The following is a 19,898-nucleotide window of genomic DNA, read 5'->3' as shown; positions in this document are numbered from 1 at the left end:
AGTCAATGACATCACGATCAATCAGTGACATCATCTGCCCAACAGGTCCTCAGCTGTTAATCTTGCAGCAATCCGGCCCTCAGAGAAAAAAGTTTGGTGACCCATGCTCTAAACAGACATCAAGTACACTCATCCAGACGCTGCGTGCACAAGTTTCATTGACAAACGATTTGTTTGAGAGTGGGTACCAGTTTGTCAGACTAGGAAAAATGCAAACTGATCCTTTGGTAAAAAGGTTTTCACAGTACAGGCAGCAAATGAGTGGAGGGCGCTTTTTGGTTGGTTTAAGAGAGGTCACAAACTCTGAAAGAATTATTGCGTGCAAATCTTTGTTGAAAAGGGATATTCATTTTTTGAAAGATGATCTAGCTGTAAGTGATCCATGCATTTCAAGCTTGGAAAACTTTCAGGAAGATGTGGATAAAGTTGCCATTGAAATGTTTGACGCAACATTATCTTTTGATAGTGCAGAAGTTGGATTTGCAATAACCGATTATACCGCAAAAAGCTTGCTAAACGCTCCAAATGTATAATGTGCAAAACTTTACTTACAGCTGATTCTGCAGCTAATGCTCCTTCGTACTTCCAGCTTTTGTCAAGGGGTGGCTTCACTGTGCCTTCTCAGCCACTTGCTTATTTTGTTTGTAGTGCTGTTCTGTTTTAGATGTTGTAAAGAAAAGGATGCAAATGTGGATTGTCTTGTTATTATAATAATTACCATAAGATTATAAATGAGTCAAAAAGAAAGAATAACATTATGGCACTTAAGCAAAAGCAACGGCAAAAGTAGTTTAAGACTCTATTGTAGTTACGGGATGTCTTTTTTCCGTCACCATGGTCACTATGGTTTTTCTAGTTCCCCCCACTTTATTGAATGTCACATACATGATTATTTTCGCATGTCCTTACACTATTTCTGTTGTAAAAAAATAGTCTGTACTGTTTATTATTTTGTGGTGTTTGTTCACTAAAAAAATCATTCATTTGCACCAGTCATGTTGTAGTTTGGTAATACAATATGTCTAAGGAATGTAAGGTCAGGCACCTTTTAAATGCATTAAAAACGCCTAACAAGTCTGAAAAATATCTGCTTTGTTGTTGACAATTAGAGTTTTCCCGCGCTTTTTTAAAGTGAACAGCAAAGTTTTTGCTTTCCAGGTCTAAATATATCAAGAAAAATTTAGGCTTGGAGAATGGCTAGATTTGGACAAATTGAGAAAGGAATTTAAGTGTGATCATTTTAGTTGCAAAATTTTAAAAATCGATGAAGAACTCGCAGAGAAGGGACAATTCAAAGAAACCTTGATTTAGCCTAGCCAGTAGCTAGGCCTACCAGTGAATTCGACAGCCATTTTGTTATTTGTATTTTCTGAGTTGGATCGCTCGTAGATAGCCACTGTTATTATTGAATTTTGAAGACAAAGTAAAGAGCAGTCACAAGAAATGCTTTTGGTCGTTTTTATATTCCACCTAACCGTAGTCAGCCTTCATTCTCACTCAACCAAGTTCAAACCCTACCCAGGCTTGGTGCTGCAATCATCGACTCAAAAAAATGTTGTTTATGATTACCAAATCAAATTTCTAAAGAATTGAATCTGGACTGTTCATTGTACTCTATGTTACAACTCCGTTTTTGTTTCATTTTCTTGTGTTGGCCAATAGTTTGTAGTTCTGCACAATTTTAAATTTATAGGAATGTAATCAACTTGGTCTGACTGATTTTATAATTTTTGCCTAATTTTCATATTTTATGACGCAACAATAATATTTTTGAAAATTTGACCTTTCGAGCTGTTCCTTCTCTTGTTTTTTTTTCTATTTTTGTTTCCTCATGTTACAGTAATTGATGTCTTAATTAGGCTACTTGATCCATTAACTGCAACAGACCACATTTTATTTTCAAAGCTGCATATGTTTAATTGCTTAGCATTTTAAACTAATTCCCTTGTTTTAATACCACTGTTTTAAACTGAAATTAAATGATTAAAGTTTGGTGTGACATCACAACTCATTTTTTAACTTGCCTATGAAGACTCTCAAAGTAAAAAGTTCAGGAAACTTGTAATTTTTTTAACTTTATTTAATTGCTGGCGCAAACACGTAGCAACGGCAAACTAACAAAAATGAAACTGGAAAAATAACTAAAACGTAATTTACCAATGCTTGACATTTGTCACATCAAGAACAGAGAAGCAGCTGACTGTTGTGGTATCTAGATGGCTATGATGCTATTCTATTCATGTTGTGTATAATTGTACCGAGCTATTCTTGCAACAGACAAAATACAAGTTCTCTCTCTCTCTCCCCATGCCAGTAAGAGCAGTTTCTTTGTTAGTCAAAATTTCAAGTATTTTTCTATCGGCCTGTTGTAAAAAGGCCATTATATGTGACATAGCCGGCCATATTCTATTAGGTGGCCATGATCTATTACATATGTGTTTAAATTGCAAGTTCTAAACCACTGTTCAGACTATTGTATGAACATTTACGAGTTTGTGAATGGTGTATGCCTTTCAAAGCGTATGTTCTTTTGTTATATATTAGTTTTGTTCACATTACAAATCGTACCTTTACATTTTGCACAGGTCGACTTACAAACCGTTGATAGATACTTCTATAGTCAGACATGTAATTGAATTTATTTTGCCTTTCTCAGAAATCATCAGGAACAATCCAGATCAGAAACGCGAGTGTTCTGCCGTTCTCACCGCCGGAAGAAAAAGTGCCTTCAGAGCCAATGCAGCAGCGTTTCTCTAGGGCCACACAACGAATACAAAAGCCGCCTTGCTGCGATGACGCCAAACAACGTTGTTCGACAAATCCTTGCAGCGAAAAAAAGCTACATCATGATCAAGCCACTCGACATAATCTATTCTTTAACGAAAAGAGTCAGACAAATCACTGGTCAACAAGAAAATTTTACAAGCTAGACTAACAACCTTTTCTAGGTAATTCAGGTGTGCTGAGCTCGAATCTGAAGTCAGAATTTTCCTATCACGTCAGGATTTCAAGATAATTACACTTTTGTTCGTTTTTTTAGCAAAAAAATCAATTTTTCTACAGTTAATTGTCTCCAACAAAGGTACATAATGATGTAATAATAACCTTTGGCTTTTCGCTTTTGTGACATCATAATCTGTCATAATGATTACATCAAGTCATTTAAAAAGTTTAAAAGGTCGTCGTTAATATTACTGCATTCAATTTTTTTCACTAAATTAGATGCTTTTGTATCTGCTTTACGCGGATCCTCTATTGACTTTACGTTGATCAGAGTTTAAAGTGTCAAAATTCTTTTTTTCTTTTTTATTTTAGAAGTATCTCGCATCCTTTTATCTGGATCATTCTACAGGAGGCCGGTTTGACTGGTTCGAGGCTTAAGCGTATGTCAGCTTGACTGACCCCTTTGTTTGTTGTTAGAATTTAAATACTTTGCCTGCATGTTTAATATTTTCGTGCTTTTTATTGTTGCAACTGTCGGTTGTATGACCTAATAACCTTCATAATTTGCATAGAAATTGTCATTATTACTGCTCGTAGACTAATTTCACAGACTAATTTGTTCCTTAGCAACCACATAACATGTTTAGTCATTTTCTAAAGTGAACTGCTGTAAATTTTACTGATACTATACTGTTAATAAGTTGTACTCAAGAGGGTTCAATACCCGAAATCGCGATCTGCAACAGAAGAATTTCAAGTTGGACTTTGTCATGAACATTGAATTTCCACCCAACATTTTCTATTTCTGTTTGAACTACATGTACTTTAAAAGGTCATCGTTAATATTACTGCATTCAATTTTTTTTCACTAAATTAGATGCTTTTGTATCTGCTTTACACGGATCCTTTATTGACTTTATGTTAATCAGGGTTTAAAGTGTCGAAATTCTGTTTTTTTCAATTACATCAAGTGACTGTATCATTGGTTTTGAGGTTGTTGCTGCGTTTGTGTTGCAGTTATGCGCAGCTAATGTATTTGGTTAAGTTTAGTATTGTGTTTGGAGGCATAACTTTCACAATGTATCTTTTCAGGTTATTGTATACTTTTTACTAACGTAGTCAGCAATAGAGACTGCAAGAAGTATGAGTTCTCGACCAAGCAGCTCAAGGCGAGCTTGCTTGAACCATCCAGACAAGTTTTGTTACATATGCGGAGAATACACTCCACTTTTCCACACTATGAAGCTCTCCACCAGAGTCAAGTTTGCGTACAAGCACTACTTTGGATGTCAAGTCGGTGACCAAGACAAGAGCTGGGCCCCATGCATTTGCTGCAATCGGTGCAGAACAGGCCTTCTGTTATGGCTTGATGGTAAAAGGAAGGCTATGCCTTTTGCTGTGCCAATGATATGGCGTGAACACAGTAACCACCACTCAGACTGTTACTTTTGCATGACCAACATCAAAGGATTTTCGTGCAAAAGAAGTCTAAGATTGAATATCCAGTTTGCCCTTCAGCTCTTCTACCCCATTATCCATGGTACTGATATTGTTATTCCTCTTCCTCCAGTTAGAGATGAATAGTTCTTATTTAGCGATGAACTAGTGAGTAGTGAGGAGAATACAGATGCGAAAATGGAGGCATCTTTGTTGGATAAAAAAATACCACTCTTAATCAATCAGGATCGCTTGGACGACCTTGTGCGTGATCTGTCTTTGTCCAAAGAGAAAACGGAATTTTTGGGGTCTAGATTACAACAGTGGAATTTGTTAGATTCATGCACCACAATTTCTTTTTTTCATGAACGCAGCAAGAAAATTTCGCACTTTTTTTACAACTGAAGATGATATATGTTACTGTAAGAATGTAGATGGTTTGATGCAAGAGCTAGGATGTAAACACGATCCTGTTGACTGGAGGCTATTCATTGATTCCAGCAAAACAAGTTTGAAAGCTGTGCTGTTGCACAATGGTAACAATCAGCCGTCTCTTCCTTTAGCACACAGCATTAGCAAGAAAGAAACACATCAAACAATGGAAGTACTTCTGAAACAGCTAAATTATTCTGTATACAAATGGAAAATCTGTGGAGATTTAAAAGTCATATCTCTTCTCTTAGGATTGCAGTTGGGCTATACAAAGCACATGTGTTTTTTATGTGTGTGGGACAGTCGCCAGGACAGCAATCACAATGCTGTAAAAGTTTGGCCTCCACGGGATAATCCCACAATTGGTAGATACAATGTGAAGCACAGATGTTTGATTGACCCTGAAATGATATACCTGCCTCCGCTTCATATGAAGCTTGGCTTGACGAAATTTTTTGTGAAAGCGATGGATTCAAACAAAGACGGGTTTGCATATTTGAAAGAAAAATTTGGGGCCAACAAAAGCGATGCCAAGCTGAAGGCTGGTATATTCATTGGACCAGAAATCAGGCAGCTTTTGCTCGATGATGGCTTCAAAATTCGGAAAATCGCAACTCACTTCAATCTAGCAGTACTTGCTAAGTAAAGACTTTGCATTATTCAGGATAAAATTGACATGCCCATTATTGCCCAAGCACTCGATATTACAATCAGTGCCAACTCGTTGGAATTCAGTCTACATCAGACATGGGCAAACTACGGCCCGCGGGCCAAATCCGGCCCGCCGGCTCTTGTATTCTGGCCCGCCGGATGTTATCGACATGTTGCAAGTTTTATTATTGTGAAGTTTCAATAGGAGGATTAGATACCTCTTGTCTCTAAATAGCGATACAATGTAGAATGTAGAGCATTATGATGTCACAGGTACATTTGTGCGTCGCTTGACGCAACAGTGCTTTCTGCTTTTAACCAGTAATGTCTCGTTCTGTTGCTCAACACAACAAACAGTTTACCAGCCTCATTTTTTTAAAAAAATGAGGCTGGTAAACTGTTTGTTGTGTTGAGCAACAGAACGAGACTATAGATAAGAGACAGTCAACCGCTTCAAGTGGACAGTTTGCTGGGAGGTTCACTAAAAACAGAAAGTTTTATTAGTCAATTTAACCAGTAATGTACCATATTTCTTAGTTTAGTGTTTTTATCAACAGTTTCGTCAGTGTGGAATGCTAAGCGAAATAGACATTGCTAAGTTGTTAATAAATTATATTGTTAAAATGAGTGCAGCGAAGAAGCGTAAAGTCGATAGTGAGCGCAGAGTGTTCAAAAAGGAGTGGACGACGAAATACTTTTTTACCGAAGTGGGATCAACTGCGGTATGCCTTATTTGCCAAAAAAACGTTGCTGTTTTGAAAGAATACAACATCCGCCGCCATTTTGACACCAATCATGCAAACCATCATAGCAGCCTGTCAACTCAGCAAAGAAAGGACGTTTCTCAGAGATTAGTGGCAAATTTTCGGATTCAGCAAAGCACTCTTTTTCAGCAGAGTGCAGTTTCTGAGTCAATCACCAAGGCAAGTTTTTTACTGGCTTTCAAAATAGCACAAGCAAGCAAACCATTTTCCGATGGAGAATTTATCAAGCAGTGCATGGTAGAGACAGCAAGTCTCTTGTGTCCAGATGCAAAAAGCAAATATGAACAAATCAGTTTATCACGCAGAACTGTAACTCGCCGTATAGAACAAATTGATGAGCACTTAGCTAACGAGTTGAAAGGAAAAGCAGATTCTTTTGTATTTTATTCGTTAGCGCTGGACGAAAGTAATGACGTAAGAGACACGGCACAGCTTTTGATTTTCGTCAGAGGAATTAATGACAAGTTTGAGATAATAGAAGAACTTTTAGCAATGGAGTCGTTAAAAGGGACTACTCGAGGAGAGGACCTTTTTCTTAAAGTCACTAGTGTGATCGACAGGTTTAAATTACCATGGAACAAACTTACGAATGTCACCACTGATGGATCACCAAATTTGACAGGAAAAAATGTTGGACTGCTAAAAAGACTTCAAGATAAGATGAATGAGGAAAATGCTGGGGTGGATATAACTTTTTTGCACTGCATTATCCATCAGGAAGCCCTGTGTAAATCTGTACTGCAGCTCAATCATGTAGTGAAGGCAGTAGTAAAACTGATCAACTACATAAAAGGGAGAGGACTTCACCATCGCCAATTTATCAAGTTTCTTGAGGAAATTGATTCTGATCACCAGGACTTGCTTTATCATTCTCATGTGCGCTGGTTAAGCTTGGGTAAAGCATGTAAACGAGTCTGGAACCTTAAAGAGGCAATTACCTCATTTTTGAAGTCAATCGGGAAAGCTGATGAATTTCCTGAGCTGGAGGACAGAGATTGGCTCTGTGATTTTGCTTTTTCTGTCGATATATTAACACATATGAATGAGCTGAATGCAAAGCTGCAAGGGAAAGAACTCTTCGCTCACGATATGTACACAAGCGTTACGGCTTTCAAATCAAAATTGGCTTTATTCTCAGCACAAATGTCCAACAATTCTTTTGTTCATTTCCCCACATTACTGACGATGAAAGAAGCCCCTAAACATGCAAATAAATACAGCAAATCACTAAATGATTTGCACCACGAATTTTGCCGTAGATTTCTTGATTTCGAAAAACTCCAAAAACCATTTCAGATTATTTCGGCTCCACTTTCACAAGTCGCTGCAACAGCACCACAAGAACTGCAGTTGGAATTGATCGATCTTCAGAGTGACTACGTTTTAAAGGAGAAATTCGAAGCCCTGAAGCTAAATGAGTTTTACGCATCGCTAAGCAACACCAGATTTCCAGAAATTCGAAAGGTGGCACAAAAAATGCTGGTATTGTTTGGTTCCACATATATTTGTGAACAGACGTTCAGCTTGATGAATTTTAACAAATCTAGCCACAGGTCTCAGCTGAGTGATGCGCACCTCAAATCTATCCTGACTATCGCCACAACCAAAATGATGCCAAATTTCGATGCTTTGGCAAAAAATAAAGCTTGACAATCCTGTCAGACGTCGTATTTAAATTCGATTTTGTTTTTTGGTTGTATTTTTCAGTTATTTGTTAATTTAATCTTCCGTTTTTTTTGTCCCTTTGTTATTCGTGTGACAAACTATATGTAAGTGGCGGCTCGATCACTTGGCCCGCCAGTCTAAGAACAAAATAATTTTGGCCCCTAATTCAAAAAGTGTGCCCACCCCTGGTCTACATCATGCTTCAAAGGGATGGAGCAAAAAAACGCCCTTGCCCTTTATGCAACAGAGCATGGAGGGGTGGTTCAAGACCACATACCAAACAATCATCAAAGGAAATTAATTGAAAATTTGATATCCACTTTGAAGCCATTCCAAGAAATAACTTTGGATATCAGCAAAGCCAACACAACAATCTCTTTAATAATACCCATTGTGTCAGTGCTGAAACTTTCTTTGAGTTGCGAAGAAGTATCTGTGATAAAGAATGAAGTGGAGGAAAAAATAAGAATGTGTGATAAGGAGGAAAATGTGGAAAGACCAACAACCTCATGTACTGCTGTCAGTGCTAGCTCATTGGACAACATGTTTGCTGCTATGCTTGAATCCTGTCAAGCATCGCAAAACGAAGGTGAAAATATTTGCGAACTTGACCAGTACTTACAGGAACCTGTATGCGACCGAAAACGAACCAACCCAATAGTTTGGTGGGCAAACAATTGCACCAGATTCCCTAAGCTTGCAAGAAAGTATCACGGAACACCCCCTACATCTGTCCCCAGCAAACAAGTGTTCAGCACTGTTGGACTAATTTACAACAACAAAAGATGTTTTCTTCTTGGCATGAATGGTGAGAAACTATGTTTTTTAAACTACAATTTGAAACTGTTGAACTTTGAATATTGAATTGAAAACAAAACAATATTGCATTTGGTTGTTTCTTTTTTGTTTGCTTTATTTTTGTGATTAGTGTTAAGAATGATTTTTCCATTACAGCAACCAATGCATAAACTTTCTTGGACTGGTTTGTTGCTTAATAACTTTGTTGGTAACAAATTTTTCGTAGTTGATATATATCGGCATCGGCCTAAAAATTTCATAAATATCGGTATCGGTCTGAAAAAGTCATATCGGTCGAGCTCTAGTTATTGTACATATACAAAAAAAATTTGGACCAACTATGTTTACATTGTGTTTAATTTTATTTTCTTTTTCAGGACAAATATTTCAACTTTTGTGGGGTCAAAAGGAATCTAAATTTCAACCAACAGATACGGATGACAATATTATAAAACTTCACAGGTTTCAAAATCACTTACGTTATTTAAAAGCAGCTAAAGCACTTTCACCAGAAGATTATTCCAGAATTCGTCCTTCTTCTGCTACCACTCCCACTCTTTACGGACTTCAAAAAATTCATAAAACCAAACTTCCCACTAAGGCCTATTTTATCTTCAGTAGGTAGCTTTAATCACCAATGTGCTAAATGGCTCAACGAAATTCTTTCACCTATTCGATCTCACACTACAAACTTAAAGGATGTCTTTTCTTTTGTTTCTCTTATCGACCATGGCTCTTTTCCTAATAAAATTCTAACTTCTTTTGATGTAAAAAGTCTGTTCACTAACATTCCTGTAAATTTTACCATTGGCTTAATCTTACAACTGAATTTTACGTAAGACGTAAAAGAATTTCTTAGTCTCAACAAGCGCCGACTTAAATCGTTATTGAAATGGGTAACCAAAAATACGACTTTTCAGTTCAATGGAAAATACCATAAACAAATAGATGGTGTAGCAATGGGAAGTCCCATTGCCCCACTCATGGCCGATGTTTTATTGAACTATGTGATAGACCAAGCTTTACTTCATACTGCCGAAATGAAAAAATCAACCTTAATTTGCTGCTATGTGGATGATATCTTCTTAATTTTTCCAACTTCCTCTTCTTCTGTTGTCAAAGTTTTTCAAATTAATTAACTCCTTAAAAAAAGAAATATCTTTTACAAATCAAGCAGAAGTTGACAAGTGTCTACCTTTCTTAGACGTTCTAGTTAGTAGAACGGATGAAGGTAACATCAACACCAATGTGTATCGAAAACCTACACACACTGGACATTACTCCCTTTGGTCAAGCTTTGTTCCTTTTCACTACAAACGTAATCTTGTTAATTCTCTTCTTTCCCGAGCTTACCGCATCTGCAATTCATATTCTTCCATACACCAAGAATTCGATATCATTAAAAAGATGCTTGGGCATAATGGCTAGCCTACCCCAGAAAATTCGTAAATAAATGTATTGCAACTCTTTTGAACCAAGTACACAGCACTTCACCCAGCCAAAAATTAGCTAAAGATCAAACTCGATTTTTAATCTTTAAGCTGCCGTTTCTCGGTGACATGCCATACCAAATACGCAAAGAACTTCAACATTTAACATTTCAACTAACCCAAGGAAAATTGTCTATTTGTTTTGTCCACAAACCACACATCTTTCAAAACGTTTTAATTTTAAAGACCGACAATCCAAATTATCAAGCTCCAATATAGTGTACCAAATGTCTTGTTCGTGTGGAGCAAATTACACTGGAGAAACAAAAAGGAATCTATACACAAGAATTTTAGAACACAAACTAGATCATCAAAATTCAAAGAATCTGAGGTTGCAAACCATTTGCGCACCAATGCAGACCACAAGATTAATTTTGAAGAAGTTGAAATACTAAGGAGAGGACTCAAGGAAATTGAAAATTCTGGAAATGTTATTTATCAAAGAAAAATCTCCGCAATTGAACTTGGACTTGGCATCTGCACCATTACATTTATTTAATTGTTGAACTGATATATATACCGTATAGCACTTATTCTGACTTGTCAAACGCATCTTGTTGATCCAGGAAATTGTAATTTGTTTTTTTTGTAAAGTCTTATCGTAAAATACTGACTTCTGTTACGCATCATTTCATGAAAAAATTTGACTTTTATTACGTTTTCGCTCTCATAATCGCTTGTTCTGTTGATGAGTCTTTGTGACGTCAGCCGCAATTTAATTTAAATCTAAGCGGCATTAAGGGATTGCTTATATTTATACCACTGAAGATGAAGACAGTATAGTTTTCGAAACGTTTGTTTGCTGAACATGAGTTTGGCATCTACATTTTGGGCTCTTTATTTTTTGATTAGATTAAGCATGGTGTAATGTTTTACAAAACTGGAAGGTCCAGATCGAAAGCAAGCAGGCATTCCTAAAGATACTTTTCCACAATTGCCGAAGGAAGTATGCCAATTAGTGGAGACAAATTCCGTTTCCAACTTAAAATTTGGTTTTGAGAAATGTGGCTTGGCACCATTAAATAAAATTTGTTTGTAGAACCAAAGTAGGTAATGGAACGTATTCCAAACATTGATGAATGATGGTACTGCAACTAGTCTAAATGCCAACACTCCAGCAGTGGGGTCTGCTACTATTCGGTGAGTCCGAATCAGTGAGTCCGATTCGGTGAGTTCCTAACTCCTAACCCAAACCCCTAATCCTAAAACGGCAATGATAATTAGGCTACAGTACCCGATAATTTAAAAAAAAAATTCAAAAAATCACCGAATAGGGAATCGGACTCACCGAATTGGACTCACCGAATCGGACTCACCGAAACGGGCCATTCCGCCAGCAGTGATGCAAATGATGTCTCTAGAGGGCACTTTCTGCAACTGATACTTCTTTAATTGTATATATATTTTGAAAGAAATGCGTTATGGATATGATGAGAAAAAAAAAAGAAAAAAAAAGATTGTGAAGCAGGAAAAAGCATCACTGGAGTAGATTTTTCAAACAATGACGAAGAAAAACAGTATCAAAATTCCGAACGTGAAAACAAGGAAATCGAAAAAAAGATTTCAGATTCCAGTAAAACATCTGAAAGTGATGACGACAAAGAATACACAAGTGATGAAGAAAGCAATGCAGAAAACACTGCATCGCATTTAAAGAGAAAAAGAGTAGGGGAGATGTGGAACTTGTGAACCACCAAAACGTTTGGACCATGACACTTTTCTCAAAAACCAAAAGGGACTGAAAATTAAAACTTAGCTTAAAATGTTTACTCTTTTGATTGGAAACCCTGCGCTTGTCCAAATAAGGTTCACCAGCAGTACTTAAAGCGTAATGGCAGAAAATTTGTTTTGACAGTATAAAAGTAAATATTTCGGATATATTTCCAAATTAACTAGTTCAAACATGTAGCAAGTAAATTACATATTTCTATTTTCTAGTATTAGCTGATAAAATTTGCTTGACGAGTTAGACGGAAAGTTAAATTAAACTGCGAATTCTTCTGATTTTTTTTTAGTTTTGTAAAAAATGGCAGATTGGGAGATCGTTGGACCATTTAGTCAAGCTACCTTTGGACCATGGTCCAAAGGTCCAACAGTATAATGCCAAATCTTTAGTCATGCAATTTTAGGTTGTTATCATCTAAACTCTAAGCAACAGTGTATTTTTACTTTGATGTTATTGAAATGCAAACGTTTAAAGTCAGCAATATAGTGAACAGAGTTTACAAACGCAGTTAAAGATGTGATAGAGCCAAGGTTGTCCATACCAGAGGCAGCTTGCACTTGTGAAGTTCTCAGAACAACTATAAGGAGATTAATGAAACAAGCTAAAGAGTCTGAAAGCATGGCTGGTGAAGACTGGTTGTAAGGGTTTTGCCAAAGAAATAGCAGCATTACCTTACAACCAGAATCGACTCACAAGGCAAGAGCTTTTTTCCCGCAACGCTCAGAGTTCACGATGGATAAGCAGCAAGCAAGAGCTATGGCGTTCAAAGAATTTAAACCAGTTGCCCAATTCCGACACAAAATTTGTGGAACATAAAGCTTGGGATTAGCTGCTCCTTCCGGATGGATGAATTGTGACCTATTTTCCAAAGTTTTGGCTCATATTATTTCATTTATGAACGTGTCGATTGATAACCCATAATATCCATCTTTTGAATCATCTGAATATGGCATAGTGGAAAATGATCAACGAGGAAGAAATTGAAAACATGAAGCTACTGAAAGAGAGCCGAAACGCTTAGGAGGGCATATTTTGCCTTTTCCTAGGCTCCCATCTCATTACTGCCATTTTTCAAGTAGTTTGCTATATCTTCCAGCTGATTTAAATGAATCCAAAATGTACAATTTATACGAAGAAGCTGACACGGAGGCATTGAGTTGTTCTTGCTGGTGTGCTGTGTTTCAAAGTATGAACTTGAGTTTCACCATCCGAAAAGAGACAAATGTGAAACCTGTGAGAGATATCGTGACTTAAAGCCAGACAAAAAAAAGAGAAAAATATGCTTTTGCACAACATAGGCAGCAAGCTGACAAAATCCCCAAAATCAGAAGTTTCTCTATTTTACTACGGTACTTAAGAAAGCTTTCAACATATAATTTTGCATTAATTGGAACATTATCAGCTTATTTTTGTGGTTTCTTCTATACGAAGCAAATTCAGTTGAAAGAAAAAGCTTTTTTTTTTAAAGTGGACATTTTCAAAACAAAAATGACAATGTGCATTGCCAATAAAAATGTCGAAATATTCACCCCAGAACAGTGGTACATGTTGATCAGGATAGCATCGAAAACAAAGTATCGTGTCGTTGAAATGGACCAAAAGGAAATATTTGATCTACCACAGCTGCAGAACAGATTATTTAAAAAAAAAAGTTCAGCTAAAATATCCAAAACTCAAGTTATCACCTACACTAGGGATAGCGTTTTGATGAGCTCTTCAGCTTTGGAAGAGCCAAAAGATGTTGGGATCCACTTCAAGATGCTTCAACAAAGTAACAAAGTTACTTTACAGTTCATTCCATGTCCAAGACGTCAACCAAGTTAAAAGAAGAGAAGGGAATATTGAGAGCTCCTGAAGCTAAACGTGGAAAAGTGCTACCACTGGAGACAATAAATGCGATACAGAGCTTTTACGAGAGTGATGAGTACAGTAGGTGTATGCCAGGAATGAAGAATTACGTAAGCATTTCACGAAATGTACACATGCAAAAACGATTGATTTTATGCAATCTTAAGAAATTAAACAACGAATTTTGTGACAAACATCCACACACCAATGTTGGATTCTCTAAGTTCTGTTTTTTGAGACCAAAATGGTGTGTGACAATGTCTGCCAGTGGAACACACTCCGTATGTGTTTGCACCCACCACCAAAATGCTAAGCTTTTAGCAGATGCTGCTCATTTAAAAGAAACCTACAAAAGTTTAATGGCAAAAATTGGTTGCCGAACAGATGACAGAATTTGTATGGTGCGTTGCTGTGGTCATTGTCCTGGTAAAGAATCCCTGCGTGCATGCATACCTTTTAGGATGTTTACACTTTACAGGATAGAGAGGAAGATATATCCTATCAACAATGGCAATCAACTGACATTCGCATTCCCTGTCTGCGAGGCAATTGGACAAAGGACGCCTCAAGTCGCTTTTCCTAATGGCTAAGAAGAGCAAGAAGTCGAAAAAAAGGAATCAACAATCTTCGTCGTCCTTGGCCGTACAAAGGGACAACGGTAGTAGCGCAAATTGTTGTTCTTGTAATTTCTTGTTTAAGGTAACTTTCAGTGGATACGCCTCCTAGCTCTTATCGTCTTTCTCGAGGTTTGCTATATGCATTAAATTACAGTTTATACTGGTCCGCAAAGACGTTAAACTAGCGCAATGAAGTTCCACGTCGATATTGTTAACGCAAGTTTCTCCACGTGTTAATTTTATTCGTAGGCCTTTATCCATTGTTCGTTCAACCGTTTCGCCACTGTTCAAATTGTTTGCTCCACGTTGGCAGTGATTGACGTTGTTTTGCAATGCCATCGCTGTCAACGTGGAACCTTTTTCGCTATAAATACCAGTTCATTTGTAGTGTTGTTCATTCGCAATTCAAAAGTTGTACTGAAGAGAGCTAAATGCTCGAAATCCGGATATACAACAAATTCATGCTGTGTATGAATTGGAATTAAAAGCGAATTGAAGTTCATCTGGTCCTTTGTCTCCATTCATAGAATTTGAGCATACGCTGACGAACTGACAGGACAACGTTAAATACATTGGTGGCTTCTGTGGAGGAATTTGTCGACATTCTTTCTGAGGCCATAGATAACCTGACTTCTCATTCATATATTGCCAAGTGTCAAGCACAATACTTGAGCAGCAGAAAGAACAACATGGATAGAAGTTCCTGTATTGTGTTACTGGACTTTGCTGAAAACTATCAATTTACTGTACAGGACGAAGTGCAGGGCTTCCACTGGAATCAAAGCCAGAGTACCCTACATCCCGTAGTATTTACTACAAAAATAATGAAAATGTGTTGTGTCATGTATCACTCTGTTGCATTTCTGATGACATAAATCATGATACTGCTTTCGTGCATGAGCTCCTGAAGCACGTTACAAACTATGTTTCCAGTAATTTATGTCAAGTTTAAAAACTTGAATATTTTTCTGATGGGTGTTCAGGACAATATAAAAATTTCAAAAATCTGCTGAACTTTTACCATCATGAGCTTGATTTTAACCTGAGTGCATCATGGTCATTTTTTGCCACAAGCCATGGAAAGTCCCCCTGTGAGGCATAGGTGGAACTGTAAAAAGACTTGCAGCAAGAGCAAGCTTGCAAAGACCAGCAGGCAATCAGATTTTGTCATCAAAAAGTCTGTTTGAGTATTGCAAAGTTAACATCGAAAGAATAAACTTCTTCTTTCTTTCCAAAGATGACATGCAACACACTCGGATTACTCTTCAACAAAGATTTAGTAAAGGAGCAACAATTCGAGGAACCAGATCATTTCACCATTTTGAACCAATTAATAACAACAGCATCAGGTTCAAAAGAACAAGTGAACCCTTGAATTTTGTGGAATACACATTTTTCATGAAATTGAAGGACCAATAGTTGTGACTAAAGCCAAGGTAAATGATTATATTGCCTGTAGATACGATTCCTTCTGGTGGATTGGATATGTCATGGAATTAATCGAGGAAGAAGGCGAAGTTCAAGTTAAGTTCACGTCACCACATGGTCCCAGCAATATTTTCAATGGCCTTCAAGGGATGATATTTGTTGAATATCTTTGCAACAAATTTTACATGTAATCGCAGCCCCAAGACTAGCCAGCACCAGTGGAAGAAAATATATTCTTGAGGAGAAAGATTTAGAAGCAATATTAAGCACTTCGACATCACTTTAACTTTTAGCTTGTTGATTTCAAGATTGTGCTGTATGGTACCGTATGTTACATTAATATAGGAACAATATTTGACGTTCGTTTCGTGTTCTTATTTTTGCAGTTTTAAATGAGCTGTGGAACATGTGTGTGATTGCAAGTATGATGCAGTATCTGTATACCTGATGTTTTCTGGTGAACAAAAAGAAACAAAAAAACTGGAAGAACCATTCAAATGATAGATCAAAGTAATTGTAAAATCAGCTGACTTCTACTATCGTACTTTAACAGTCTGTCATTTGAATGTTTCTTTTAGTTTTGTTTGCGTTTTATTTATTTGTCATCATTCTTTGTTTAGTAAGTAAATTGTAAGTACTGTGTTATGCTTTCCGTACTTGATGGTTGAGTAGTTAGATAGTACCAACACCATTACCAAAGTGCATCAACGAAAACATTTCAAGATGTTTATTAACTTCTTCATATGCCCTTTGTTGGGAAGAAGTTATTTATGGTTTTTCTTCACAACAAAGGACATTAACTATAAGTTCAGAAGAAGGATTATGAGCTAATCTCGACCTGTTTTTGTTGGTGCATTTGACCTTCAACGATCTACTTACGGTACATCTTGTTTAAGGTACCTTTAATGCTGTTAAAGCTAGAGGTACCTTAAGTATAAGAGTAAGACACAACTGTACCTTAATCATGTATGTGAATTGTCAACCTATTGCATTTGCAATAAACAATACTCAAGACAATAAGTATTAAAAAATCAATATAGCTGTGATTGTGCATTACCTAGTACTTTTATAAAAAATGCATCCAAACTGGCAATTCTAAATACACATTGACCAAACCTATATTTTTGAAATGTGCAAGAAAAAAAATGTATTTCATGAAAAAAAAATTAGGTTTTAACTCCGCCTCAACATTGTGAAAATGGTGTCTCAAGTTACGTAACTGAAAAATTGCTGAAAGCATTTCAACTTGAAATTTGAACATGAGGGAGTTGTCTTTTTGTATTTTTGACTTCAAATTCGAATTCCTTGACCCTTAAAACTGCCAGAAACCAATTTTGGGGCCTCTCCCTAAAGTAGATATGAAGTTATAAGCCTTTTATGTAGAGCGTGGGTGTGCTCACACATAAAATCTCCACCTAGTGGCTAAAATTTCAACATGCGATAACTTTTGAACGAAACGAGTTTGGAAAGAATTTTTTTTTGCATTATTCCTCATTTTGCAGGGGCAACAAGATAATAGCAGTAAAGGGAAATCTGAGACATAATGGTTACAAAATTTGTTTTTTTCCTATCATTTGACATGGAATGACCAAACAGCTATATCATGCACCACTAAAGATATCTCAAGCCAAGAAAAAGGATTTAATGAACCTTTGCAGAAAACTGGCTATACCACGTACCACCTACCATACATTCTATGAAACAATTCCCGTTCAACAAAACTGCATGTTAAAAACAATGTTTAGTTGTTATGTTTTTCCTTTAGAAAACTTTTAGAAAGATCATACAATGAACAGAAAAGACAGCGTAAACTTTAAAATTCAATTTTCTCAAAACTAAATTTTTGAAGTTACGATAGTTCAGCTTATTTGCAACGAAATGAGATGATTTGTGGTAATCAGGAATAATCATTTTGAGGCAATTAGATGAATTTCGTCTTTATGTTTGTTTGAGGCTTTCTAGTCAAGTCACCTGGTTGTAACTTAAGGCGTCATCTTAACCTGAGTAATTTGTTGTGACTGCTAGTTTGCGTTCTGTGCTTATGCAATGTTTAAAACGTACCAATTTCTTCTAGCCTAATCACAAATTCTTACTTTTCTACATAAGTTAAAAAAAATTTGACATGTTCCAATCATTTCTTAGCACAACTTTTCTAAAAAAAATCCAATCTTATTGGCAGGAAAAATACTTTTCGCTAACATCAAACCAACAGATTCTTGTTGGGATACCTCTTCCTTTTTTTACGAATTATGATGTTTTGGAAAAAATAACTTACATTTTTTGCAAAAATTTGAACAAGTAAAACTGTCATACACAATTCTTGCCTGATTTAAAAAAAAAATGGTATTTTAAGTTCGATTAGTGAGCTCCACAAGCATGCCGTAATTGATAGGCTAGTAGACAGCAGGACACCCCTGATTTAAATAATCTAAAATCAAGAATGACTTGTTTTTCACCTGGAAACTGATGTTGCAACACCAAAACAGACATCATTTAAACAATATCGATTAGACAATATCAGTTAACAAACATTGAAGTGCAGTGATATGAATAAATATAAATTAGAAACACAAAACAAGCAAAACACATTACTAGTAGGCAATAGGTAGCCAGTAACAAACAACAATCACACTTACACCACAATGATGGTCAGTCTTCCACTCTCAAACTGAAAGCTGAAGCAGCGAAACATTCGCAATAGTATTAGTGCACGAGGTGTGCGAAACAAACCGAACGGAAAAGAATCGTCTTTCTGTGGATCTTTGCTGATGAAAGTAAGTTCTGCAATCTGAAAAGTTTTTTTTTTTTTTTAAATTACTGGAAAACTGGTCAAAACATACTGTCGGTAGTCATGGTTGAAAACTGACATCACTGATGGTTTGCAAAAATATTAAAACAATACAAAATGAGTACAATGTAATTGAACGAATTTTAGAATGCTTGTTTAATGTTTATATATGATACATTTAATGAAGTGAATGATAAATGCAACCGTAATCAACTAATCATATAATCAGCATAATTAAATTTGGCCTGATAAACGGCGCAGGAAAAAGACTAGATTCTTTTCTGATTTGACTAGCAAACTTGTATAATTAATTGATAAAGCTTTCGCCAACATAAAGGCGGATTTTTTACTGACTAATTTTGTTTCTTATTATATACGGCACTGTATAACTTCAGTATTGCAACAGAACAGAACATTTTTTCTTAATTTAGAGTTGGAAGCATAAATAACGGTCACTCACTACATAAGTGTTTTAAACACTCGCTTTATTGCTTTTCTCAACATTTACAGATATGCACAATATTTCAACGATATTTTGTGAAATGGTTGCAAACCAAAAATACCAATATGTCAATATAATCAGGAAACTTTCTTGGCATTGTCCCAATTAAAAATGTTTAGGCTTTAATTAAACATGAAATGAAACTGTTTAATGTCATGCCGTAGGCATTCAAGATGTTTTCAACAACAGTGGGAACCATACTAAATGCATTACGATAAAAGTGATATAGTTTGGAGCATATTGAAAAACTTCGAAGTTTTTCTATTAAAAATATGTATATTTATACCTAAAACCTTTTATCTTTGTCAGGAAATTTCTAAAATTGTTACCAGCACTACACATAAAAGGTCACACACAGCCCAAAAAGCACAGGAAACATACCGTAGATATTCCATTACAGCTTCACTAAATCGTGATAATGTTGTTGACTAAAATAGTTTGACACGATTAAATGCTTACTTGAATTATCACAGAAAGCCATATAAAGATGACCATGATGGAATCAAAAATGTGCCATCGATCCTTCATTCTTTTCCCTTCCTGAAAATAATTGCAATATATACATTAGGGTGTTTTTAGCGTAATACGCAAAATTCTAACCATTGTTAATATTAATGTACAGGGTGGTGTTCATTTCCTTTCAGTAAAAAAATCCTTTTGGCAAATTTTTGTTGAAATCCGTCGACATTTACTACTTGCGCAAGGAAGCTAAAGTTTAGGTTGTTTAGCCTATAATCTAGCAGCGGAATATAAGCAATTACCGGTACTTGTAGGCTACGTTACTTCACAGAACAAATAAAGCATTGTTA

The 19,898-nt window shown here is 36.2% G+C and overlaps 1 protein-coding gene across 1 annotated transcript in view; it reads right to left on the bottom strand.

Moving 5' to 3' along the window:
- Positions 1-19,591, bottom strand: part of LOC145772586 (sodium leak channel NALCN-like) — an 86,357-nt gene extending 66,766 nt beyond the window's left edge. The window contains exons 1-2 of the mRNA XM_082584448.1: positions 19,549-19,591; positions 18,436-18,587 (exon numbers count right to left, since the gene is read on the bottom strand). Of these exons, the coding sequence (XP_082440574.1) occupies positions 18,436-18,587; positions 19,549-19,584 (188 nt within the window). The 5' untranslated portion in view covers positions 19,585-19,591. The remainder of the gene's footprint in view (positions 1-18,435; positions 18,588-19,548) is intronic.
- Positions 19,592-19,898: the final 307 nt, after the last annotated feature.

Source organism: Aplidium turbinatum, chromosome 6, assembly GCF_918807975.1.
Source record: "Aplidium turbinatum chromosome 6, kaAplTurb1.1, whole genome shotgun sequence".
Lineage (NCBI taxonomy): Eukaryota > Metazoa > Chordata > Ascidiacea > Aplousobranchia > Polyclinidae > Aplidium > Aplidium turbinatum.
This window is presented reverse-complemented; position numbering and strand designations above follow the sequence as displayed.